Here is a 20,192-nt window from a genome sequence, read left to right on the forward strand (position 1 = left end):
TACTTCCCAAATGAAACAGAAAATGCTGGAAATACTGAGCAGGTCTGACAGTACCTGTGAAGAGAAGCGGGGTTAATGTCTCAGGTCTGTGACCTTCCATCAAACTTCCAGCATCTGCAGTGTTTCACTTGTGTTATGTGACTATACTTCCAGCTAGTCTGAAAAACAACCATTCACCACTACCCTAACCCTACTCTGTCCCTTAGCCAAATTTATATCCATACTGCCAGTGGCTTATCCCATGGGCTTCAATTTTGTTAACAAGTCAATTATCTGCATTTTATCAAAGGGCTTTCAAAAGTCTAACTATGCAACATCAACTGCACTAAGCTCACCAACCCTCTCCATTACTTTAAGAAATAGCTGAGTACACTGAAAACAGCAAAGGCTATAAGTTGAATCATCACAGCTACAGTGCTGAAAACCTGAGCTTGAGAACGAGCCAAGCTGCTCCTGTATAGCTTGTACAACACCGGCCTACCAGACAACGTGGGAAATTGCAGAGTTAGGTCCGGTCCACAAAAACAGGTCAAATCCAATACAACTAATTCCCATCCTATCAGTCTATCAATCACCAAAAAGATGATGGAAGGAGTTGCCAGGACTTCTATCAATCAACACCTATTCACTAATAACTTGCTTACCAATGCTTAATTTTGGTTCCACTACAATAACTCAGCTGCAGTCAACATAGCCTTGGTCCAAAACATGGGTTAAAGAGTGGAATTCCAGACATGACACACAAGCATCTTGCTATCAAATCAGCATTTGACAAAGGGTGGCATCAAAGAGCCTCAGTAAAACTGAAGTCAATGGTGATCAAGGGGGGAAAACTCCACAATAGCTAGAGTCACACCCAGCACTAAAGATGATAACAGTGATTGTTGGGAGGCCAAATATCTTAGCCACAGCATATCTGCAAGGCCTCTTAGGCCCAACAATGTTCAGCTGCTTCATTAATGACATTTCCTCCATAAGTCAAAAGTGGGGGTGCTCGCTGAAGATTACGATGTTCAATTCCATTCGCAACTCATCAGATAATGAAGTGCTTGCATGCAGCAAAACCTAGGCAACATTCAGGCTGATAATTAAAAGTAAAATTTAAGTCTGTTATGATACAGCCGACGGTAAATGCTGAGCTGCCCAAATCCCAGGGGGAAACTTGAAACAACTGTCACAACTAATCTTCAATTTGTATAACTTGAGACACGTGCCTTGAATTCAGTAGTAATAAGACCACCAAGTCTTATAGGTTTTTATAAAACTAAATTAGACATTTATTAAAAAGAGAAATGATTTTAAATACATACATAGATCTACAAATTACTATGATAACTTCTAAATCCCTATTCAATCCAACTCCCAGCTACAATTTTATTCAGGTAACAGTAAAGCACAGATTTTAAAAGACCCAGGCAAAGAAGCATGATACCCTGAACAAGTCAATTTCCAAGTGAGTTTCTTAACTTCAGTCCTGTGAAGACAGCAGCTTGAGGCATAGACGCTGAAGATTTTTCATACATGTAAGATCTTAAAAATGCCTTCCCTTACACAAAGCCCTTGCTCCTTCTTTATACATATCTTCCTCTTTGAATGCAAATACCCATTGTTTCACTATGTCTTTGGGCTTTATCTCCCTGATAATAAAACCCTCTCATAGCACTAAGTACTTTACCAGTAAGCTTTGGGAAAACAAACACTTTCTAAACTTCAATTAGCTAGGTGACACATTTCACCCTCCTTTGAAAACAATCTAGTCTGGTTTATTTCAAAACACACGCACACCCCACTATTATTCTATTTTACAATAAATTACAATAACATTATGAGAATTATTATATCTTGACAACCACACATGTCAGGCAATGACTATCTCCAACAAGAGAGAGAGAGTCTAATCATCTGCCCTCGATATTCAACAGCATTACTCATGTTGGGTCCCTCAACAACTTCCTGCAGGTTGCCATTGGCCAGAGACTCATCATGAGTCACCACCCAAATGCCAAAGCTACAAGAGCAGGCTTTGTATTCTGGGAGAGTGGATCACCCTCTGAACTCTCCAACGCCTCTCTACAAGGCACAAGTGAGGATCTGATTGAATACTCTGCATTTGCCTGCAAGTGCAGTGCTATTAACTCTAAAGCTTAACATCTTGTAGGACAAAGCAAGCTGCTCAATTGGCAACTTATCCACCACCTTAAACATCCAACCCTGTCATCACTGGAACACTGTTGATACAAATACATACTATCTAGAGGATACACTGCAACAACTTGCCAAGGCTTCTTCGACACTATCTCCTAACCCTACGACCTTCATCAAGGATAAGGGCAGCAGGTGCACACAAATTCAATCATTTCCAAGTATTCACAATTCTTCATTGGGTCAAAATCCCAGAACTTCTTACCTAACGGCATTTTGGGAGTACTTTCACCACTAGGACCACAGCTGTTCAAGGAGGCTCATCAACTCCTACATATGAATTAGGTAGTGGTCATTCAACCCCTCATGCCTGCTCCGCCATTTGATAAGATCATGGCTGATCTGATTGTGGCCTGAACTCCACTTTTCTGTCTATCCCCCCCTTTGACTTCCTTGTCAATCAAGAACCTAACTCAACCTGAAAGCTATTCAATGACCCCACCTCCACTGCTCTCTGGGGAAGAGTGTTCCACAGACTCTCAACCTTCCAGTGAAAAAAATTCTCTTCAGCTCAGTCTTAAATGGGAGACCTCTTATTTTTAAACTGTGTCCCCTAGTTCTAGTCTCTCCCACAAGGTGAACAAGAACACTAGGGATGGACAATACATGCTGGCCTCACCGGTGATACTCGCATCCCAAAGATGAATTATTAAGGATGAATTTGAAGGTGCCGTGGAAAGATGGAGAAAAGGAAATAGCAGATTTGAGGAGGTAGAAATTCTAGAGATAGGACTGACTGCTCACAACTTTGTCACCACTTGCAAGCAAAGCAAAAGAAAAGAGTTAGCAGACCAAATGGTATGGAAGGGGTTCACCCTGTTATGCAGTGGGGAATGGGGAAGGAGGAAGCCATTGGAAGTTTACAAGGATGATAAATGTGTGGACGATTAGTGTATGAAATTAAAGGATTAAAGCAGGTTAGAATCAACATATCATTAAGAAAAAAGCTAGCAGGTTATTAAAATTACTGATAATTGTTTCAATTTAACAGAATGATTAAGACCATGTTCATTCATTTATGACTTATAACCTCATGGCTTAACTGTGCTCCTCCCTAAATGATTGCAGACTAGACAGCTAATCTTTTAGAAGTGTATGATTTAAGACATTTAAGACCTAATAACTGATTCTAAGAAACTATTATGGTGTGATAAAAGATTTTTTTTTAAAAAAGGGCTTCTTTTTAATGAGGTAAAGCTTAAATTTGGCTTTCCGCTTACCCAATAACATTTAGGAAGAAGAAAAACAAAAAACAATGTTGACTGAGTCTCTTCAAATCTAAAATCGGAGCTGCAATCTTTCATTACTGTCCAAAGTGAACTCCGTTCAGACTGCCTACATATAAACATACTCCTGACAATCAGCAATAGAATTAATACTCCAGTATAGTTGAAAAGTCATAGTTCCATAATATGTTCAGAATAGTTCAATATTTTGATCTTAATGGACAAAAAGCAGCAAGTCATTGCCAAATGGCCCAGTGGATAAGGCATCATCTAATGTGTTACTGAAACCACACAAAATAAGAATCTGAATCAAACCTGGAACCTTCTGTTCGAGTTAATTAATCTCAGCTGGGCAACTCACCCAAACAAAGGAGAGAAAAAGAAAATCCGGACTCCCCTATACAAGGTCTCATCTATGTAGGTGCAGCAGTTCAACATATTGCCTCACAGCCAAATTAACAACCATTTGAGCTGAAATACCATGATGTCTACAAATGTCCAGAGTCCCCCGTGCCAGAGAAAAACAAACAAACTGCGTAAAAGAGGGGAAACATCAGGACAACTTGAATTTACATTGGCTTTATTGTAGTAAAGACACTTCACAGGAATATTAAACAAAATGTCACCAAGTTATATTAGGGAATATCAGGATAGATGAACAAAACCTCGATCAAAGAGACAGATTTTTAGGAGGATTTTAAAGGAGAAAATGGAACGTTTAGAGGCAGAGGGGTTTAGGGAGTGCAGATAACAGAGCAGGAGGAGATTACACAGAGTAGCAAGGGTTGGTGCCATGGAGGGATTTGAAAAGAACTAGAATTTTAAGATCAAGGGATTGCTTTAATGGAGCCAAAGTCAGTCAGTGAGCATAGGGGTAATGGGTGAATGGGACTTGGTGCGTTTACAACAAGCAGAGTTTTGTATAAGCATAATTTATGGAGGGTGGAAGGAGGAAGGTTGGCCATGAGAACACTAGATAGTCAAGTCTAGAGGTTAACGAAAGCATGGATGAAAGTTTCAGCAGCAGATGAGCTAAAACAGGGCAGAGTTGGGTGATGTTACTGAGGTGGAAATAGGTGGTCTTAATGTTGTTATCCTTTGGCAAGCACAGATGAAAAAACACTCGAAAATGAGTAAAACACTAAGGTTTTGGGGAAGTCGACAAAAGTGAGCACTTGGACACTTCTCTGTCAAACAGGCAAACTAAGTCTCCATCTTATCAAACTGCATGAGCTACTAAAACTAAGATAGCAAGAAAAAACACATTTTGGTAATATTAACACTTAATTCTTATTAAAAGGTTGCAAGCTGAACACCACCAGCATTAAGATGACCTCAGGTTTAACTGAATTACACTTCATGCCATGCAAGGGAAGAATTTCTTTCGGGGAAAAAAGGTGGGGGGAAGGGGTGGGAAAGAGAACACATTACATGAACAGCAACCTCTGCATTATAAACTCTCCCTAAAAACTTCATACCACTGGAAAAGCATTCAGCAGAGGCATGAGCAAGTCAAAGCATCAATTTGTCAAAATATAATCCTATTTGCCAGATCCATCCAAGCAGAGTGCATCCCCTTTACCTCAGGTTTGTCCATTTCCAGCCTGCCAAGCCCCTCTATCCTGGCCATAGACCCAGTGTTCAAACGGCCAGTAAGTGAAGTCAATGATTCTACAAGGAACTGCTTCTCCAATCACTGGCCATTTCTCTCCCATATTTGCCGATAGGTTCACTACTACACCTGTTAGCAGCAAACATGGGAGAGAAACAATCTCTGATTGGAGCAGTGAAGAGCATGTGCAAGAGTGCCTGGCTCACTCCCAGCCTCAGTACGCTCACTCACTCCCAGATACCAACACAAACTCTCTCACACACAGACAGTGGGTGTGGGTGAGTGAGTGAGCAGCCTGATTCTGGGCTTTGAAATTCAAACTGCCCTGATTTATCTAAAAATGCTAATTCTCCTCACACCTTACATTCTAAGACTTCAGCCATGATTACGTGTTTAGCATTCAAACCTAGCTTCTTTTGATGAGTCGAAGCCTCCAGATCAGCTGTCTCCAATTCAATTAAAGCACACAAACTATCCAAACCCCACTATTAACCTACTTTTACAATAAATCACAGTAATATTGAGAGAAGTATTATACTTTCATGACACTTCTATCACCTGCCTCACAGCCAAATTACCAACCCATGCAACAAGGTTACCTCCAATTCACTGTGCTTTCATTTTCTGCTAATAATCTCACGTGTGGAACCATAACAAGTGCCTTCCGGAAGTCCATGTAGATAATACCCACAGACAATATCCATCATGTTAGTAACCTCCTCAAAAAATTCAACTAGATCAGTCAGATGAACTCTGATCAGCTCATACATGTTTAAGCGCTTGATCAGTCCATCTATGACATCTATCAGAAACTTCCCATACTGATGTCAAAACGATGGGCCTGAAATTACCTGGTTTTTTTCTTCTTAAATAATTGAGTGACATTTGCAATTTCTAATACAAAAGCAAAATTTCTAAATCCTGACACTTGGAAAATTATAACCAAAACAATTTCATCAACTGTTTCTTGAAATACACTGCAGTGGAAACTGTCAGATCCTGAAGACCACATTTTCTCCAGTACCATTTAAAATTAAATCCACCAAGTTCTTCACCTTGATTTATTTTTAGGTTTCCTTGAATCACTGCTATTCTATCCTTTCTCCACTATGATACCAGATAAGTATTCATTTAACAATTTTTCATGTTAACTTGGTTTGTATCTGTATTTTAATGGGCCCAGAAAGCCCTTAACCACTCATCCTTACTATATTTATAAATAGCTTTGATATCCCATGCAAATTTTTTCATACTCCCATTGTATCCCTTAGCTGCTTTTTATAGCTGTTACAGTCAGGAGTTGCGCTCAGAGCCTTTGTATTTCTGTGAGCCTCTGCTTTCTTATACTGTTTCTTATATCCCTTGCTTAACTACAAGTGGAGCCTATGCCTTTTAGGGGTATGTACTGGTGTTTTGCATTGTATCAAGCATTTTTTTTTGAATATTACCCATTGTTTGAAGGTTTCTCCATTTGCAGTTCAGCCCAGCTTACTGTGATCAATTCATTTCACATTGCTTTAAAGTTTGCCTTCATTTAATAGTTCGGTTTGTAACTCTCCCTTCTCCCTCTCAATCCTTAATGTGGTTGTTGGAGCTCAATCATCTAAGTCTCAGAATATCACTACAGGAGTTCCTCAGGGTAGTGCCCTAAGCCCAACCATCTTCAGCTGCCTCAATGACCTTCCCTCCATCATAAAGATCAGAAATGGGGATATTCATTGATGATTGTACAATGTTCAGGACCATTCGCAATTCCTCCAATACTGAAGCAGTCCATGTCCATATGCAGCAAAGCCTGGACAACATGCAGGCTTGGGTTGATAAGTGGCAAGTAACATTCATGCATGCAAGTGCCAGGCACTGATCATCTCCAACAAAAGAGAATCCAACCATCTCCATTTGGCATTCAAAGGTATTACCAGCGCTGATTCCCCCGCTATCTATCTGTGGAGAGTAATTTACCTCCTAACTTCCCAAAGCCTGCCCACCATCCACAAGGCACAAGTCAAGAGTGTGATGGAATACTCTCCACTTGATGGAGGTGCACTCATCCAGACAACACTAAAGAAGCAAGACACCAACCAGGACAATGCAACCCACTTGACTGACATCCCATCCACCACAATAAAACATTCACTCCCTCCACGACCGGCAGCAGTGTACACCATCTCCAAGATGCACTGCAGCAACTCACCAAAGCCCATTTAGGACAGAGATGAGGAAAACATTTCTCTCCGAGGGTTGAGACACTTTGGAATTCTCTTCCTCAAAAGGTGGTTGAGGCAGAGTCCTCAAATATCTTTAAGGCAGAGGTAGATAGATTCTTGATAAGCAAGGGGGTGAAAAGTCATCAGGGATATGAGGTTAAAATCAGACCAGCCACGATTTTATTGAATGGTGGAGCAGGCTCAAGGGGCTGAGCGGCCTACTCCTGCTCCTAATTCATATGTTTGTATGCTTCTTCAACAGCACCTTCCAAACCTGCAACTTCAACACCTAGAAGGACAAGTGCAGCAAATGCATGGGCACACCACCACCTGCAAGTTCCCTTCAAGTCAAACGCCATCCTGATTTGGGTCAAAATCCTGGAGCTCACTACCTAACAGCACTGTGGGTATTCCTACAACACATGGACTGCAGCAGTTCAAGATGACAGCAACCCACCACCTTCTCAAGAGCAATTAAGGAAGGGCAATAAACGCAGGCCTAGCCAGTGATGCCCACATCCCATGAGCTAATATATAAAAAAAACCATTACGGTCACTATTTGCAAGATGCTCCCTTGCCACCAGATTGCTAAGTAATTCAGGTTTGTGAGTGACCATAATATCTACTAAGGCCTGTTCCCTTATCGGTCCTAAAACATAGTTGCAGAAAATTCAACAAATTTATTGCCTGTGGTACTTAACTGTCTGCTTCTCCCAGTACATATGAAAATTAAAATTTCCCATAGTAATCACAATGTTTATGCAACACTGCAATCAGAACACAGGTGGTCTGGAGAGAGCTCCTAAGAGGTGCTTTGCAGTCTTTGTTGTTCCATAACTCGACCCATAATGTTTCCATCGCTTTACTGAAACAACAGGTCCTGTTCAACTTACCAGTATATTGCTAAGCAACATTTGACAGATATCACTATCACACTTCTGGAAAAATATCAAATTAAAAGTGGTTGATAAGTTTACACAACGTACCAAGCATGAAAACCTTACAGGGTCACGTTTCATTTATCCAATCAGCTGTTATCAAGAAGGTTACAAGAAAAACTATCCTTGTTTCTGAGTTCTACAGAATTCCCATTTGCACAAGTACTATGAGCATTTTCATAAGATGATTGCACTGACTTTTCATAATATTCAAACACCCAACATCCACACTTCCCAATAAACACAATTTGATGAACCCAGCTCCGCAACACAGGAGGTAAGACTGTCATTTGACATGACCATGTATTCAAGCCTTGCATGACATTACACTTGTTAACACATCTGCCAGAGTAAGTACTGGAATATCCCATCACCACAACTAACTATACCAGTATCCTCAAAACAAGTTCTCAAATGCTCTCTCACCTGCAAGTTTTAGATGCAACTAGCTTTTCCACTTCTTTAGTATATCACTATATACTTGTGAAGGTAGAGGGTCCTCTGGCAAATCAAGACATTCTCCTTACTAACGGCCAGTAATAAATCTAAGATCAGCTTGTTTATAACAAATAATCACATCAATAACTACAAAGAAACACACACACAAAACACGAGGAATCCATTATTAAAGTCATTCTCTCATGTATTCTCATTTTTGCTGATAAAAGCAGTACTGTAATTCATATATATATATATATATATATATAAAAACGCATTCATCCCAGGCATTTTTGCACGAAACATGCTTCAGTTCAGCACCCAATTTCCAATATGAAATTGTACTCATTAAGTAACAAGTATTAAGACCTCCTTCATAATCATCATGCATATAAACTCAAACCTGCGATGCAAGCCAGTTTTTCCAAAGTTAAATGACACATTCGTATGTAAATTTCTATAATTAACATAAGCATATTTTGAAAACATTTATTACTGACATGAATTCCATACTGATGAGTAACTAGTTCGTTCTTAGTTTTATGTAAATTGAGAGATATGTTCTGGCACTGATATGATGGGCATACAATAGATTTTTTTTTTAAACCTTAAATTCTGTCTGCTCTTACAAATCACAAGAGGATCAAATTTAAATCAATTTCTAACTTCATGTGCGTAGGTCAGTTATTGCATTTACACAAAACAAGAGGGCTCTGAAACAACTCCAACCCAGAACTACAGAAGTGAAGAGGTATCTTATACTGCCAAGTTGTGTCAGATACTAGTGTACTGCATCTACACCAAAAAGAAAAAGGGGAAGAGAAAGGAATATATTCTGTCATGAAAACACCAAATATCCAATACTTTCAATGTATTAACCTCACAACTGATTATGTCCAGGGAAATTACTTGTTTCAATGTGTTTCACACATTTTCAACTCATGGACAATTTTCTGAAATAATTAATATTTCAGTCATCGGGGCACAACATCAAAAGTTGTTCTATTGCATTTCAATAAATGCTACAAAAACAATATTAAGAGAGCCTCTTCTCACCCAGTCAACCTTAATTTCCCTGTATATTTACCAAACGTTTTTTTCTCTATTTAATCAGACCAATTTTTCATCTCTCCCCCCCGCCCCCCGCAAAAAAATACTAAGTTCTGAATATTTTCTTCAGCCCTCAGTTCAGATATTGTAACGGTTTTTAAAAATAGACTTTTAACAAGGATGTTAAAGAACAGCATGTCATTGCCCTGTGCACTAATTCAGCCAAATATTCTTTTTCTCTTCCCTCATGTCTCTCCTGGATCCACTCGTTTTTACAACTGTCTCCAAACTTGCAGACTGGTGCTTGAATTTTTCAGGCAGAGTCCATTGAGTCTACAATAACTTCATGCCCCACAGGACATCAGACTTGAACTCGAGTCTCATGTAGTGTCCTTCAAGCTCATCACTTGCCTTTGGATTTTCCTTTAAAACCACCCATCACCATGCCCCAAGTTATGTTACCAAGATAGCCTCCCTCCTTTCTTCTCAGCCTTAATACTGAGCAACTCACCCACAGTGATTTTGATCTATAGCTCAGCTCCCCCATCTCCTTTGAATTCACTGGATCTCCTGTCATCGTTGAAGCTCTCCCTCCACATGCATGGCTGCATCTCACCCATGCCATCTCCCATGGCCTTCCTAGTCAATCACACACAGACACCACTGACCATTTCCTTATATCCTTCATCATCTACATCCCTCTACCAACCCCATTAGCTTTTGCATCCGTCCCTGTAATAACTCCATAACTCAGTCCTGCACTTCCAAACTTAATTTCCTAGCTTTTGGCTCTCTATTTTGCAATCTCTGCAGCCACTCCAACCACTCCCTTACTTCCATCTATGCTCTAGGGCCCAGCAAATATCTGACTCTGCCCATGCTGGTTTGTTCTCCTGATATGGCTCCAACTTTATTCCCAAATCCAAGAGGCATAGACATGGGCATATCTGCCGCATAACTGATTTAGCCATCGTCAGCACTGGCTGAACCCCATCCAGCACTACTGGGCAAAACCACCTTTATTCAGAATCTTCCTGGAGACAGAAGATAAGCCCAGGGCTTCATTCCTCCAAAACCAACCATTTCTTTAAACCCCTCTTCAAGATAGAGTCCATCCACTTGGCTGTTTCTGCTGCTTCCCCATCCCTGCTTTTTCCCCATCAAGTCAAATCTCCTCTTGCATCATCCCTAAACACTTGAGGATCTTTCCCATCTGCCCCATGTGCTCTGAGCTCAACTTGTCCACAAGACCCAGCCTGCTGGTCTCTTGACCACTTCCATATGGAACTGTTGATTGACCAACTTCCCTTCATCATTCCCATGCTGGCTGTTATTGTGGAAGTCTCTCTTTCCACATGCACTGTCCTATTAATATAAGATGATGAACAAAATGCAATGAGAAACATAATTGAACAGAGGAACAAACAATAGTAAAGCTTGGAAACTGGAAAACACATTTTATTTAATTTGTTTCAATCCAAACTTTGACCTTCATTATAAAAGTCAAGTATTCCTAACCTTTTTACAGATTTAGGACTAAATGAACCAAGCGCTGACTAGCTGTACTGCTCTCAATGAAATTCAGTTAATATTTAACCAAAGACATTTTTCCATTCGAACTGTAAGCAAACTGATTAATAAATTTTGAAAAATCAATTTGCATTGCAGTATATGTAAAAGCAAATAAAATTGAAAAGCAAATAAAATTGGAGTTCAAGATAGATAATATTATCATTGGAATAGTCTCTCAGAATCAAGGGGAGGTGAAAAATTGGAGCTGAGGCAGAAGATCAACCAGGATCGTACTGAATGGCAGAGTAGGCTCGAAGGGCTGTAAGGTCTGCTCCTGCTTTTATTATATTCTAATATTGCCATTTATTATCTGCCATGCCGGACCATCAGCTAAAATAGCTAAACGCAACAAACTGCAAATAAGCCTGCTTATGAAAATCACATTTTCACTGTTCTTTTGTATCAGCACATTCTGACATCAATACATGTCACTAGGCCATTCAAGTGTTGCTCTTCTGTCTGGAATTTTATTTCCTAATTTACCCCCACTAATTTTCTTCCTTTCTGAAGACATCGACTTCCCATTGGGATACTTACCCACAGATGATATTTCAACTAAGCTGTCTTTAATGTATTTATAGATGAAGGCTGCCACCTTTCTGCCTCTACCTCGATTTAAGTCTGGAACAGGAAGGCTTGAACAGCCTTCCAGTCCTGCCATCAACTGAGGCCTTTAAGTGGGCAATAAACTACATTAATGGGGCAAGGGATGGAAAGTAAGAGGGTTCTTCCTGGAAAGGGGGAGGGGGTGGGGAGGGAGAAGAGAGCCGAGCCCAGTGAGATGTGAAACCTCAGCACAGGGCTGGCTGGGAGCCATGGGAGTCACCCCTTGGAGTCAGGGAAATGGGCCCTTCCCTAAAGAGAGCCACTCTTTCAGCACTACAGTTCCAGTTTGTGTCGCTCTGAGCCCTCATTGTGGTTTGGGGAGGCCTCATTGATTAACCAGAGGTCACATATTTTCTGGCCAGGGGCTAACTTAGTGCCATAGTGAGGGGTCATTCTTTTGGGTGGGGTAGGGGTGGGGGGGGTTTGCTATTGATAAGGACTTATTTTTGGGAGATTTAGTGTGTGGTGAGGGATTTTTTTGGGGGGGGGGGGGGGGGAGGATTGATAGCTCTGATGAGGGGTTTATTTGATGGGTTTTAAGGCCATGGTGCGCATTGCCTGTGGGGGGGGGAACGACGCGGAATATAGTGGTATGGTGATGGTCATTTGGAGGGGATTAGAACAGTGGTAAGAGGTTTATTGTGGGATTCAGTACTGTAGCAAGAGGATTTAAGCTGTGGGGGTATGTGGGGGTCTTCTGGCTGGTTTTATGCTGTGATAGGGGTTTACTGAGCTGGTTTAGCATTGAGATGTGGCTTTTACTGAGGGGGTTCAATTGCTGAGGTGGTCTAATGAGAGTGTTTAATTTAACTTAATTTGCCAAGGTGGCAGCCCTATCAAGGGGAATGAACAGCTTGGCTGGGTTTCGCCAGTAGGCATGAGGTCAGGGTGCTGGCCATGTGAGAAAGGCAAGGGTCACCTGGAAAACAGGATCTCTGGGTAAGTATCTCAATGAGAAGTCAATGTCTTCAGAAGGGAAGAAAATTAGTGGGGGTAAATCTATGTCTGTGGCGATCTGGATCCTGCTGGTCGGTGCCTTTCTACTCTAACAACATGAGTTAGTGGTTAAGGGAATAAATCCAACAAAATCTGGAGTGGAATCCCATTCGGCAATTGATGTTTCCCTCACATTTACACCTTCCAGCAACTCCTGCAACTAACTATGCCCCAGATGGAAAGGCTTTTGTCTTTTCTCTGGATACCAGATTGAGAGGGGGGTACAAATGTTTGGCATGAACCACCCACATTCCACAGCAAGTGTATGCAAGACTGCCTTGATTGGCCATGAGCTATAAAAGCTTGGTGTCGATGTTGTTGCGCTACAAGAAACCAGATTAGCTGACACAGGCTCTATTCTTGAGGCTAATTATACTTCTACTGGCATGGAAAGAGTGAAGACCACCATGGGCATGGTATAGACTTTGCAGTGAGCTCAGTCACCGGAAGCAACTTCAGAGTCCTTCATCTCCCTGCAGCTGAAGACGCAGTCAAGATCATATATGCCTGCGCACTAACTCTATGCCAGCATCTCAGTCAAGGAGCATTTCTACGGCTCCCTAAGTGCCAGTCTGAGGAACATTCCAAACAGGAATTGGATATTCATCCTGCGTGGCTTCAATACACGTTAGGACAAACTGATTAATGGCCAACGTTCCTCGGTCGTCATGGGGTGGGGCAAGGTCATCGATAACGGAGACCGCTTTCTCGAGCTTTGTGCCCTGAATGGAGAGACTGCGCTTGTTTCCACTGGAGTTTAGAAGGGTGAGGGGTGATTTGATTGAAGTATACAAGATCCTGAACAGCATGGACAAGGTGGATGTCGAAAGGATGTTTCCTCTTGTAGATGAGTTCAGAACTAGGGGGCACTGTTTTAAAATTAGGGGTCACCCTTTTAGGATAGACATGAGGAGAAATCTTTTGAGGGTTGTGCAACTTTGGAATTCTCTGCCTCAGAAGGTGATGGAGATGGGGTCATTGAATATTTTTAAGGCAGAGGTAGATAGATTCTTGTTAGGCAAGGGAATCAAAGGTTATTGGGGATAGGTGGGATTGTGGAATTCGAAATACAAACAGATCAGCCATGATCTCATTGAATTGCAGGCTTGAGGGGCCACATGGTCTACTCCTGTCCCTATTTATGTTATGAACTGCGTCACCTCCTTCCAGGGCAGACATCACCACAAGGTATCATGGCGTCACCCAAGGTCTGGACATTGGCACCAACTAGACCTGGTCATCACAAGAATGTGAACTGAGACACATCCAGTGCTGTCCATGCCCAAGCCCACACAGCAAAATTGCAACATCAACCACTCTAGTCAGCATTAGGAGGAGATGCCCTTCTGAAAGTTTCCCTATCTTTTCCAAACCCTACAGCCCGCCACGCATCAACACCCCTCTCAAATGTAACAATGCTGATTACCAGCACTTTGCACTGTCACTAGGACGACTGCTACCCACCAAAGGTTTACCAGGAAGCACCAATGCTGGTATCAATGAAGCTTGGAAGTCATTAAACTCAGTCATCTATGAAGCAGCATTCAGTAAAGGCAGAACCCACATGGACTGGTTTCAGACCTACTCAGCTAAGGTGACATCTGTTATTGATACCAAGAAAACAAAGTCTACCTGATGCACAACACAAAGCCAACGGCTAAAACACATGATCTAAAAGTAGCCAAGATAGTCATGCAGAAGGTAGGGAGACACTGCACAAATAAAACACTCGATCAACTTATGTCAATAAATCCAAATTGCCTGCAACAATGGAAATTTACACACTATGAAGGGAGCAAGAGGGAACTTGGTCTTACCAACACCAAAGTTGCCTCCCTGAAGTCAGCAGATAGTGAAGCACTCACCAACAGAAATAACATACATGTCCCGCTGAGCTGGGCTCCTGCGTGATGGATATCTCTCAGCCACACTTGACGCTCTCCTGCAGCTTCCTATCATGGACGAGTTTGATGAAGAAGTGTCATCACAAGCTCGTGAAAGCCAAAGACTGCTTAGCAAACAGAAAGGCACCCAGCAAGGATGGAATCCCCTCCTAACTACACAAGCACGGGAAGTCCTATTTATTGCCACACCTTAATGACCTTCTCCACCAGAAAGCAGGCTCCATTCTATATGATGTGTGATGCAAATATCAGCACACTATACAAAGGCGACAGACGACAACAACTACAGCGGCATCTCACTCCTTAGCATCATGAGGAAGGCCTTTGCTAGGGTCATAAATAAAAGACTCCATCTACTTGCAGTCAGAACGTACCTGGAAACATAGTGCGGTTTCCGTGCCAACAGATCTGTGGACATGAGGCTCTCCATATACCAGCAATGTGTAGGGAACAGGGTATACCCTCTTTATCTTACTTCAGTAGGTTTCACTAAGGCATTCAACGCCATCAACAGAGGAGGACTCTGCAAGATTTTGGGGCAAACTGGCTGTCCACCAAAGCAGCTCAGTCCCATCTCCTCCCTCCATGACATATACTGCACTCTACAGTTTGATGGCTCCACTTGCAACAGTTTTAGAGGAAGAATGAAACAGGGCTGTGTCCTAGACCCCACTCTGCTTAGCATTTTCTCCATGATCCTGACTTTTGCCTTCCCTGCAGATATGGAAGGAGTCTACTTGCACATTAGTTCAGACAACAAGCTCTACAATCTCAGGACTGAAAGCAAAGATAGAAACACATCCCTTCCGGATCAGAGAACTCCTCTATACTGACGATGCTACATTAGTCGCCCACACGGAAACTCAACTACAAAGACTTGTGGACACTCTCTCCTACACCCGTAACTTGTTCTCCCTGTCTACAAGCGTCAAGAAAACAAGGTCATGGAACAAGGTGTCGTATCTCCACTCCTGATCACACAAAACACCCCCCTGGAAGTGGTTACCAAATTCAGCTCCCTCAGGTCCACAGTGACAATCTGCCCACTAATGCAGAACTTGATTTACATAGAGGGGAAATAACTACCACCTTTGGCCGACTCATGAAACTCACATAGACTATCAAGCTGATCCTAAGGACCAAGCTGATGTGACCCTCAGGAGCAAGCTAATGGTTCATGAGGCCCATGTTCTCAGCACTTTGTTCTATGGCGTGAAACATGGAGAACTTGCAGCTATCAAAAGAAGCTCAACAACTTCCATCTTCACTATTAACTGTCTGCACCACATTATGAGTATATCCTGGCAAGGCAAAGTCACGAATGCATCAGTCCTCTCAAAGGCAGAGCTCCCATGTTTGTTAGCACTCAAACAGAGGCGGCTTCATTGGCTTGGGTACATTCACAGGATGGAAGCCGGTCACATATTCAAGGGCTTTCTATATGGTCAGGTAGCCAGAGCATCAGTAGGACGCCAAAAGCTCTGCTTCAAAGATGCTTGCAAGTATGACATGAAAGCCTTGATCATCAATTATTGCACCTGGGAGTCACTAGTGTACCAGAGAAAAATAGTGACACCTCCTATGGGCTGACATGCACCACCATGACGACCAGTGGCTGCAGCAGCTTGGTAACAGACACCAACACTGAAAACAACAATCCACAATGACATCTGGAAGCTTCATGTGCAGCACTTGTGCTAGAGCCTGACTCTAAAGGATTGGCCTCTTCAGCCAAGAGCAAAACAAGCACTATGTGAAGACACCCCATCTGAAACTGATTGTTTGCTTTGTGTCCATCATCTTTTGTAGAAGGAAGGACGCCATTGAATTTATAGATGAATCCTTAATGTCAGCAGCCAGACATGCACACAGCCAGGTCCAAGCCAATTCCAGAGTGTCACTAGTCAGTGAATCACAAGAACTCCATTCCATTTTTCCCCCCACGGGAGAATAAAGCCACATACATTACCCCTACTTTGGTGCAACAGTGATCAACTAACTCAGCACAGACCTGCAAAATAACTACTGATTGCCATAGTTTGTGGATTGCTCAATAAATAAACTTACAAAACCACATGGGGTGCTCAATATAACTGCAACTATTAATCCCTTTTGCAGATGATATCCTAAATATATTAGATATACTGTTACTTGTCATAATTCCATTATGTAATACATTAACATAAGTCAGTTTCTAAATGCATTAGGTTAGTTTACCACCACCAGAAAAAACTGAATCCTCATCCATTTGTAAAATTTATGCTTGTCATTTACTTGTGTGGAAAACATGATGCAGCATCAAAATAGTTACAGCACACAAGGCCATTCAGCCCATAAAACCTGTGCCAGCTCTATACAAGAATAATTTAGCCAGTCCCACTCCCCACCTTTTTCTTTGTAGCCCTGTCATTCTTTTCCCTTCAGGTACTTGTTGAATCTGCCTTCACCAACCTCTCAGGACGTGCATTTCAGATCTTTACAACTTACTGCGTAAGAAAGATTTTTTCTCATGTCACTTTTGGTTCTTCTGCCAATCACTTTAAATTGGTGTCCTTCGGTTCTTGATCCTTCGACCAATTAAAAGTTTCACTCTGGCAATTCTGCCTGGACTCATGATTTTGAGCACCATTATCAAATCTCCTCTCAACCTTCTCTTGTCTAAGGAGAACAACCCCAGCTTCTCCAATTTATCCAGGTAACTGAAGTGTCTTCAATATTAGTAGGACATTGTCACGACAAAAGTTCAATAAAGTTTTACTGTTTATATTAACTGTATTTGAACAGCGCTAGTTTCCAATGAAACAACGCTCTTTAAATTTTAGGACAGCAGAATGCATATACCAAAATCTAGAGTTAATAATCAAATAGTCACTGTTTGAAATATTAAATTTTGCCAAAATATCTACGTTAAATTCTACAGAATCATTCAGTAGCTGTACAACCAAATATGTAAGTATTTGGGCACTGTTAACATTTTGTACTGATGACTTAACATTAACTGGTATTGTTCATTTTATGCCTATATGTTGCAACTTACCATCCTGACACCATTTTGCAATCTGATGAGCAAAACCATATGATCAGCATTGAAGCCATTACAGCAGTTATTCAGTGGACAAATCTGATCAAGGTGCCTGTAGTTCTTCGGTGCTACAACACAAGTATAATAGAGACCTAACAAAATATTATCCTAATCATTAACAACTAGGTCATCAGAACGTTGAAATCATTTTGGAAGATCCAGAAAGATGCTTTTATGAAAATTAAAATGTTCTGCAAGTATATGTAAACACATATATAATAATAATATGCATAGAGATTTAAAAAGTAACACGCGTGTACAATAGCACCTCGAGTTCAATGACGAAACACAAGTCTGTTTTTGGTTTGCTCACAGGGCCTTGTCAGGAAAGCAAAACTGAGCAACTTTGCAAAAGAAAACTTCATGGCAACTGCCTTTAAAAACACAATGAAATTAAAAGAAATCCACCCCAAGCACAAATATATACTATCAGTAACAGATGAGGCTTGGAGCTATATTGGTCGCGTATCTTCGACACGCTTCCAGCCCAACTACGCAGCAAACATTCAGGCACCGCGAGACCATTTAAAGAGAAAGGGCAAAAAGAGAGAGAGAGGGGTATAAGTGAGAACAGACTCCAGCACCCTTCAATGGGGGGGAGGAAGGAAGGAAGGAGAGAGAGAGAGAGAGAAAGAAAGAGAGGGGGAGCGGGGGGCTGTACAATCTGATGTACAATTTTCAGCCTTCAAATATTAAGTTCCAGCCAATTTTAGATAGCGAGTCTTAAAAGAACAATTCCCCCCTCTCTCTCTCTCTCTCAGAAAGGTGTTAATCCGACCGGCTCCATTTTATATCAAATTTACACAGCGGAGAGAGAGAGAGAGAGAGAGGGGGGGAGAGGGGAGGGAGGTGGAAAAGACCAAACATGCTCCCAGCACAGGATTATGGCAAAGCACAAACAAAGCGCGGCCTGAACTGGAGGAGAGCCGGGGGAAGCCTCGGTCTCTCCACTCGCTCCCTAAAGCTGTCGGTGGCTGGAGGCCCGGTCTGCGGGGCGGGGTGAGGTGAGGTGAAGGGGGGGGGGGTTTGATTTCCTCTGGCCCCCGAGAAAGGGAGGAGGAGGAGGGGGGGTAACATAGTCTCTAAATCAGCTTCACCCTCTTTCCCCCCCCCCCCCCCAAAAAAACCCCCACAGCCCCAACCCCACCCCCGGGCTCTCGCCTCCTTACCCGCGGCGTTGTTTCTCTCCTGTACGGGGCGCGGCCTCGATACTCGCCTCGGTCGCCTGTTGGCTGCCCTGACCGAGTTCATCCTGCGGAAGACGGTTTGGAGGCTTCGGCGAGGGGGGGAGGAGGAGGAGGGGAGGGGGAGGGGGGGGTTGTTGCCGGTGGGTTTATTTTAAAAAAAATTCCGGCCGCCCCGCCCTCCTCCTCCCTCCTGCCGGGACGTGGAGAAATATTTATTATTGGATGTGTTTGTTTGAAGCGCCCGCCGGCACCGCTCTCCCCCCCCCCAATAACAATCCGCCTCCGTCGGGCCGCAGCCCAGCGGTTAATCCGCCCGCACTCTCTTTCGATGGGATCGGACGCCGTTGTCTTTGCCTTCCCTGCCGGTCCTCGACTCCTCCAGCTCGTCCGAATTTCACACCAGCCCCACACGGTCGCCCTCACATCCAGCCGCTGCCATTCTCCGTCTCTCGCCTTTCCCCTCAGCCTCCGGAGCCCAAGCAGCCGCCAGAGCCAGGGCACAGGAACGAGGCTCCGGCATCACCTCCCTTCAGCCAATCAGAACCCGCCGTTTAAAACCTTCCCCTCCCCGCGCCCAATAGAAACGCGTCTCTCATCCTCCCCTCCCTGCCCCGGTCCGCAGGTGGGAACTTTGGTTGTGGACAGCAGGGGGCAGTATTGAGAATGACGCGGTGGGGCTTTGGCTCCAAGTGTTGCTCAGCCTCTAGTAACTGGATTACTGTGTGGGTTATTGATCCACTGCCCTTTTGTGGGTTGCTTGACCAACACATTTTCAAACTGCTTTAGCAACATTTGCTAATATTAAAATGTTTCCCAGCATTGGATGCTTTTGGGATAGGATTATTATGAAGGAGTTGGAGAGGCACATTGAGCTTTCTAAGAACCATAAATTACACAAAAACTACAAGTATAACAACTCCATCATCACCTTTTATGCATCACTTTGAAGAGTATATCAAGCTGAATTTTTTTATGGTTAAGTTGAAAATATTGCACAACTGATCACAAATCTTCTAAGATGCATATGGATGACTCCACTCCCATGCAAAGCACGACAAGAGTCTCTGAGGTGGGAGAGATAGGAGGGATAGAGAGTAAATCTGCAAATTGCAGATGAGAAGCATTTGAGGGGCTACATATGATATTTTGTTAGGGTCTCTGAGGGACTCTC

General features: G+C 42.6%; 1 protein-coding gene across 2 annotated transcripts in view; it reads right to left on the reverse strand.

Annotated features, from left to right (window-relative positions):
• fbxo11b (F-box protein 11b) overlaps positions 1–19,484 on the reverse strand; it is a 132,314-nt gene extending 112,830 nt beyond the window's left edge. For both annotated transcript variants that reach the window (XM_078557224.1, XM_078557219.1), the window contains exon 1: positions 19,004–19,484. In XM_078557224.1, coding sequence (XP_078413350.1) covers positions 19,004–19,085 — 82 coding nt within the window. In that variant the 5' untranslated portion in view covers positions 19,086–19,484. The remainder of the gene's footprint in view (positions 1–19,003) is intronic.
• Between the last annotated feature and the right edge of the window lie 708 nt (positions 19,485–20,192).

Source organism: Cetorhinus maximus, chromosome 14 (assembly GCF_964194155.1).
Source record: "Cetorhinus maximus chromosome 14, sCetMax3.hap1.1, whole genome shotgun sequence".
Classification (NCBI taxonomy): domain Eukaryota; kingdom Metazoa; phylum Chordata; class Chondrichthyes; order Lamniformes; family Cetorhinidae; genus Cetorhinus; species Cetorhinus maximus.